This window comes from Phyllobates terribilis, unplaced genomic scaffold (genome assembly GCF_046119375.1).
Source record: "Phyllobates terribilis strain yellow unplaced genomic scaffold, ASM4611937v1 Scaffold_4103__1_contigs__length_65039, whole genome shotgun sequence".
NCBI lineage: Eukaryota > Metazoa > Chordata > Amphibia > Anura > Dendrobatidae > Phyllobates > Phyllobates terribilis.
The window spans coordinates 48,991-56,467 of NW_027366855.1; the positions used below are offsets into that span (position 1 = coordinate 48,991).

The 7,477-nt window shown below is 42.1% G+C and overlaps 1 protein-coding gene across 1 annotated transcript; it reads left to right on the forward strand.

Moving 5' to 3' along the window:
• The first annotated feature begins 1,567 nt into the window (after nt 1-1,567).
• Nucleotides 1,568-4,643, forward strand: LOC141248831 (uncharacterized). Its single transcript, XM_073669464.1, has 9 exons — nt 1,568-2,197; nt 2,771-2,957; nt 3,051-3,127; nt 3,211-3,250; nt 3,389-3,446; nt 3,739-3,808; nt 3,878-4,114; nt 4,411-4,436; nt 4,523-4,643. The coding sequence occupies exons 1-9, from the start codon at nt 1,568-1,570 to the stop codon at nt 4,641-4,643; spliced, it is 1,446 nt and encodes a 481-aa protein (XP_073525565.1).
• Nucleotides 4,644-7,477: the final 2,834 nt, after the last annotated feature.

The window sequence follows — 7,477 nt, forward strand, 5'->3', positions numbered from 1 at the left end:
CAGGCAAATATTGTCCCTCTCAATATTTGGCCTGTTAAAACACTAAAAACAAAAAAAAAAGTACACGCGTGTACGAAACAATGAAACAACTTCTAATTCCAGTAAATTAAGAACAAAACTAAACAGAAAATCAAAGATAAGTGTAAACCTGACGTGTCATTAGTTAATTCGAGAGGACTTCTAAATTTCTAATTCCAGCAAATTAAGAAGAAAATTAAAGAGAAATTGCAAAGATAAGTGTAAATCTGACGTGGCACTATTTAATTCGAGAGGATCCCCTCCTTCCACTCACTGGCTCTCTGCTAACTCAAAGAGCCCCAATCTCGCTCGCTGTTGTCCCACACGCACCTCTACAGTACGTAGCTCACACTCTAGCGTTAGATCCATACACGTGGCATCTAATGGTTTGATGACTCTGGATCACGCGCTTTATTGGCGCGTGATCAATTTTGTTACTGGACTCAATCATGGAGAACTAAAGAGAGAAAGAGACGCAAACCGACGACACTCTTCCATTCCGACCGTTCTCCACAATCTCCCTCCTTCCTAACGCCGGCGATTTTTGAATTCTCCCGATTTGGACACGGGACCTTGTCTTTCCGCGAATTAACCGTCCAATTTGACATGTTTTCTATTCAATAGAAACTGCAGTTTTACGTGATTATGCAGGTATGGATCTCTATGATTGCTCATTTTAATTGTTGATTTTTGGATTGTATTGAATTTGGCTGATTTTGTGGCGCTCTGCTTAGGCTAATTTACCTGATTTTAGTATCTGGAGATGAAGTTGGGGTGATTTTGTCACATTCCAATAACCATATATCCATAAGTTTGGTGTGGGGGTTTAGATATCGAATTCGTTTCATTTTGTGCGATTTTGTTTGTTCTTATTTCCTGAATAATTGACAGAAGTTGTAATGTTGTTGGGGAATCTGATGAGTTTTAATCCTCGTGGTGCCTGAAAGTTTATTGCATTTTCCACATCTGAACGTCGAAGGTGTAAATTCTGCTTATATTTGTATACTGTCCGTGTAGTTTCCTCCATGATTTATGAAATGGTTAGAGAGATGAGATTGCAGACCAATTTGGCACCAAGGTGTTTGTGTAATATGAGATCTCATATTGAGTGAAAATGATTGAGAAATTTGAGTGTAGCTCTGCTCTGTTTGGGTCCTCAGATAATGACTGAAGTCACATATAATTGTTTCATAATGTATTCTGTCTAACATTTTAGGAAGTGAAGATTGTGGTAGGGGGGCTAGACATTGCAGGTGACTTTGTATTAACATGCACCATTCTGTAACATACTCTTCTTGGCACTTCTGGATAGTTGTAGATTGATTAATACCCTTTCCAGCTTGCCTTCAATCTGGTCTAGTGAATTGGTATTAAATCATGCTTGTATTAGTTCTGCAGCTGCAGTCTTGAATCTTTGTGTTTAAACTATCCTAATGAAGTTAATTCTTTCTTCTTGCTGTAGATTGAAGAGCATTGTGATTCATCGTGCTAGTGATGAGTCACATCATTTGACAAATACTAGAGCGCCATTAGTGTATGCTCTGGTAATATGGACGGCCGGCCAGCTTTATCTATTCAAAGGTCAAGCTCCAGACAATTTGCTAACCTAGGTGCCTCAGGAGCTATGTCCACATCATTTCCAGTCCTCTCTACCTCTTTTGATGAGAAGTATCCAAAGCTTGAATACTCTAAAATTGTTTCACCAGAAAAAGAGGTTGTACATGATCCAACTTTACATCCAAATCCATGCCCATCTAACAGTGGAATCGTCGGTCATATGTTCTCATCATCATCAGGCTATTCTGCCGATCTTCATTTCTCTTCAACCTCTCGCGAAAAGCTTGCTAGTATCACCCCATCATCTGGTCATAGATCATCCATGCCATCATGCTCTGAGTTTCTTAGATCAACAGCATCAAGTCACTGTACACCAGGAACAGGAAGCAACAACTTCTCCTGGTCTGCCACCGTGGTTTCAGATTTTCATGATTTTCCTAACCAATCAGCTCTACGAAATAACCAATTACGATGCAGTACAGTTGCTATTCCGCAAGAGGATCTTATGAAAAGAAATGATTTGCATGATTGGGCAGATCAGTTGATCACTGATGATGAAGCTCTGAGCTCTAGTTGGAATGAGCTATTTGTTGATGTCAGTATTGCTGATAATGAACCAAAGGTGAGATTTCGTCTCCTGTTATGTGAATTATCAACAACATTCTGTTTCCTCATAGTGACCTGTGCATAGTTATTAAAAAATAGATCCGGATTTTAAAATGCTTACGATTTTACAATCCAAGATAGATCTCTGTCTATTCGTGTCAAAATCGTACATGGATCTTATGATTTCACGATCCATGTACGATCCTAAAGTTGAATTTTATGAGACGTTAATGCCTATTTGAAAGCCATATTATTCTACATTTTAACTTTTGCATGATTAAGTCTCTCTATATTTGCATCTCGCGCACAATTATATTAGATCAAAATCCTAATTTTTACGCATGTGTGCTCAACAACTAAAACAACCTTAATTGCGATTGTTTATAACATTAAATCTCATCTATAAATGTCCAGAATCTAGATTTTAAAATATAATTTAGTATATATGACTTGATATTCAAATCTTAATAGATTTTTTATAGCACAATGTTTATAATTGAACATCAAATACTGTTTTATTAATTGTTAAAATTCCTTTTGATCCGATCCTAAAATCCCAATTTTAATAATCTTGCACGTGTTATATTAGATGCCAAATGAAGTTCCTAAAGAGCCTGCAAATGGTGCAACTCTGCAATTGCAAAGCTCTGAAGCAAATGCTGTTGTAAGCCCGTCTTCTTCTTCGGCTGGTGCTTCAAGCAAGCCACGTATGCGATGGACACCTGAATTACATGAAGCTTTTGTCGATGCAGTTGCCAAGCTTGGTGGTAGTGAAAGTCTGTGCTACCTTCATAATTCTTTTCTGTTCTAATCAAGAAAATTTTAAATATATCAGTCATGGTAATGTTTTGAATACTCTTGACTTACAGGAGCTACTCCTAAAGGTGTGCTGAAGCTAATGAAAGTCGAAGGCTTGACCATCTACCATGTTAAAAGCCATCTCCAGGTATCTATAGCATATGCACTCTGTCAACAATTTTTATTTAGTCTGAACCAATTTATCTGAGCATGAATGTCCTATAACTGCAGAAATATAGAACTGCTAGATACAGACCAGAGTCCACCGAAGGTATGGATTTACTACTTTTTTTTTTAAATATCTTTCTGTCAATAACTGCTAGATCAAAATTATACTATCTGAAATGTTACCAGCACTTAATTTAATCGATGGGCATTATGAAATTGATATGACGTTCTTTCTTTGCAGGATCATCAGAGAAAAAGCCATCTTCCATCTCGGATTTGTCATCCTTAGATTTCAAAGCGTAAGTTAGAAGCAAATGTTCTTCCTTCCACATTTAATTTTATGTCAGAAGGATAGTAACCATTGCACAGTGTTAGTTTAGGATTATTTGACAGGGTCCTCAACAAGAATATCTTGTGGATATTCTGAAATACTCTTTTTGGATACAAATATTCACACAAATTAAGTTAAAATTTTCTTTACCTAAATAACCCTATTAAGGAAAATGATATGTATTTCTATTAAGAAAATTGTCCTAAATTACATGACTAATTTTCTGATCACTAAGTTGATACCAAATATGTATATAATAGGGGTATGGATATCACAGAAGCATTACGAATGCAAATGGATGTACAGAAGAAACTTCATGAACAGCTTGAGGTATGTCTCTTCATTTTGTCTTAGCTAAATTTGTCTAGAAAAAGTTGTGAGTATTAACTGCTGTTGCAGATACAAAGGAATCTACAGCTGCGAATAGAAGAGCAAGGAAAATATCTCCAAATGATGTTCGAGAAACAGTCTAAAAAATCAGGCAGCGACAAGCTTAAAGTGCAAGAAGAGACGCCCGATGCAGCATTGCAGAGTGAGAAAGAGCTCATCAATGGCAGTTCAACAAGTCCAGTAGATGCCAAGAATGTTCAGGAGGATGATGATGATGACCAATCTGAAAGTCAACCGTCAAAGCGGGTAAAGGTCAACGCATGATTGAGGGAGGTTGATCTTGTAGCACGGCAGCTCTGCTCGTCATGTCATATATATGGATTGTTGTTTGATTTTTTCCTCTTCCATGGATCATGTCTACGAACTGGACGGTTGTTGGAATGGATGGTGAAGGGCATGGTTTACTCCCAAAAATCGGCTTTAGGGGAAAGAATTGTTTGTAGCATTGCGTTACGGAGTTTGTGTTATTGTCTCATGTCTACAATTATGAAGATTTCATTCGATTTTGTAAATATTTTGTGGTGTAATGGTAAATCTTCAAGATAAGTGGACAGAATAACCCTGTTTTGTATAGTTTATCTTCAAAAAATGAAGTCTAATTTGAGCGTTAGAGAGTCAAATCTAAAGACCCCCTCCTATGGGTTTGATACGCAGGTACACGAGATCCAAGCCCACAAGAAGCCCAAGCCCATATGAAGATCATCACTCCAAACTTCACGAGGAGCACCTTCCCATCAATCATCAAACAATCTCAAGCCCTCGCGTAGAGTGTTGACTGCACGAAATTTCCCGGGCTCCAACACTGGCGCCGTTCGTGGGAACTCCCTCACAAAGTTAAGACGAGTATTTTGCGATGGTCAGACTAGAATGCCTCCCGAGTAACAGCATCCATGAAGGACGATCACCCTCCGACTCGCGCCCCAACTACGCATGGGTATCTCAAGAAGAGTTTGAAGAATTCCGCGACTGGAGAAAATACATGTAAAACCATGTCCACCCGTCAGAAGGATCCCGCCATGACAGAGGTACTGGTGAGAGCACCCCCTCTGACTACTACTCTCGTGGCACGTACACAGATATGTACAACTACTATGATCACGCACCATACATCCCAGAGCACATGCGTGGCCTAGAGCAGCCACGATTTCAACCACAGTTCCAACCACCTCGCGAGCAACCATACCATGGGCCTCACACGAGAACACCTCTATACGCTAACGACCCCCCCCCCCCCCTCTTCCCTCATAGCCCCGACTTCCCCATATATGCTCCAAGACGGCCCCGCGAAGGCTCTACAATCTTCGCGGAACATATAACTCGCACTCCCGTACGCAGCGACTTCAAATACCCAACGATGAAAGATTACACGGGTAAAGAGGATCCTACTGAGCACGCCAGTCGGTACCGTTATGCTATGCTCGCGAGCAACGCTGATGATGCGATGATGTGCAAGGATTTTCCAAACACTCTATCTGGGGCAGCTCTGAGCTGGATTCTAGGTCTCCCCAAAGGTATTATAAGCAGGTTTGCGGACCTTGAAAGTAGGCTCCTCACGCATTTCAACGCTTCACGTAAGCAAGAAGTCGTAATGCAGCACATTGCGGGCATCCAACAAGGCCCAGACGAGTCTCTGGCGTATTACGTGGCGAGATTCACGACCGTTGTTATCCAGGCCAGTGAGTTCAAGGATGATACGGCATGCTATGCGTTTCTGCCGGTTTGTGCGACAACACTGAATTCAAGGATAGAATGAGCAGAAACAAGGGGATCACGTACGAAGGGATGCTGGAGAAGGCCTACGAACATATACAGGGTGAACTGATAACCGGCTAGGGCTCGCGAAGACAGAATTAGAAAGGCAATCAATCTTGGGGTCCGAAAAGACATCACGATCAGAACCGATCGAGAAAGTACGAGTACGGTACGTGAACAAACGTCACTTACCGCAGAGACTAGCAGGGGAGATTCCAAACCCAAAACCTCATGGCCAATGTCACCCATGGAGGTAATCAGAGGGGAAAGAGAGCGAGGGAACGAAGGCCATTATGGTGCGAAAGGCATAACACCACGAAGCATGATTCCTTGGAATGTCGCTCCATCAGGCGGGAAGCAGAGATGGATGATCAAAAGGTAATGGCCGTGCAACCAACCGGGGAAAATCCACCACGATATGACCAGAACAATCATGGCCAGGCCCAGAATTTCCCTAAGCCAAATGGGTTCGTAGGAACCATCTCGGGAAGACATACCCCCAGACTCGGGAGTAGAGACGAGCAAAGGAGAGCGTCCAATACCACTACCCCGTCGGGAAGGCCCTCATGCTCGTGAGGGAAGAAAGGCGAGAGCCGTACCAAGTGACTTTCAACAAAAAAGATCTAAATGAGTGGGCTAAACGAAGTGCATATACGCTAGTAATCCACATCCAGCTCGGTACAAAGATTGTGAAGAGGGTCATGGTTGATACAAGCAACGCATCGGATATCTTATACTGGGATGCCTTCAAAAAGCTGGGCATTGATAAAAAGTCAGCTAAGGCCAACACAGTGCAACCTCGTAGGGTTTACGAGTGATTCGGTGAAGGAATCCAGAGTGATCACACTAGAGATGATTCTCAGGGATGAAGGAGGTCCGCGAAGACAATGTTCTATTGATTTTCTCGTCATTCCTATGACATCCTCCTACAACGCGATCATAGGCCGTGACTCGTAAACCAGTTTTGAAGCCACCGTCTCAATCAACCATTTATGCGTGAAGTTCCCAACAGTCTGCGATATTGGGACTACACGCGGAAACCAAGAGGAAAGCCAAACTTGTTACAACCCAGCAGAAAAAGGCAAGCAGAAGGCCGTTCATACCGTTCAAGTATACGTAAGTTTTTCTGGAGACGAGGAAGAAGCAGAGATAGATCCACGAACATTGGTCCCTTCAGACTCTCAACACGAAGCACCAACCGCCCTCGCGAGAGACACCATCGCGTCATTTGAATCTGATCATGAGAAGTTGTTTGTAGAAAGGGGGTTGCAGCCCTAGGTGATGAAAGAAATTGTGAAGCTTTATCCGGTTTGAGAGATGTCTTCGCCTGGACACCTTGCAACCTCAAAGGGATTCTGCCCGAGGTGATGAGCCACTCCTTGGCTATTCATATTGACTCAGTGCCAAGGAGAAAACGCAAAAGGAACCAAGCAGGACCTAAGAACATAGCCGCAAGGGAAGAGTTAGCGAAGCTTCTCAAGGCAGGTTTCGTGGAGCCCGTTCAGTATCCAAAATGGCTCACGAACATGGTGATGGTACCAAAGAAAGATACCGGGAAATGGAGCATGTGCATATCACGGATTTAAACAAGGCTTGGCCAAAAGACAGCTACCCATTGCCTTCCATCGATCAGCTCGTCGATTTTACTACAGGACAGGAAGCATTAAGCTTTCTTGACGCGTACTCAGGGTATAACCAAGTGCCCATGAATCCCGCCGATGCTGAACACACTGCTTTCATCACTAACAAAGGCACCTTCTGCTATAAAGTGATGCCATTCAGGCTGAAAAACACGTGGGCTACCTTCCAGCGCCTCGTAGACAAGATCTTCAGGGGTATGATGGAGAAAACAGTAGA

Bases quoted from the DNA above. Each gene is read 5' to 3' on its own strand.
- LOC141248831 (XM_073669464.1), top strand. From the start codon at position 1,568: ATGGACGGCCGGCCAGCTTTATCTATTCAAAGGTCAAGCTCCAGACAA. The intron at 2,198-2,770 runs GTGAGATTTCGT...GTGTTATATTAG, and splicing joins TTGCTGATAATGAACCAAAG to ATGCCAAATGAAGTTCCTAA. The intron at 4,437-4,522 runs GTATAGTTTATC...TTTGATACGCAG, and splicing joins GGACAGAATAACCCTGTTTT to GTACACGAGATCCAAGCCCA.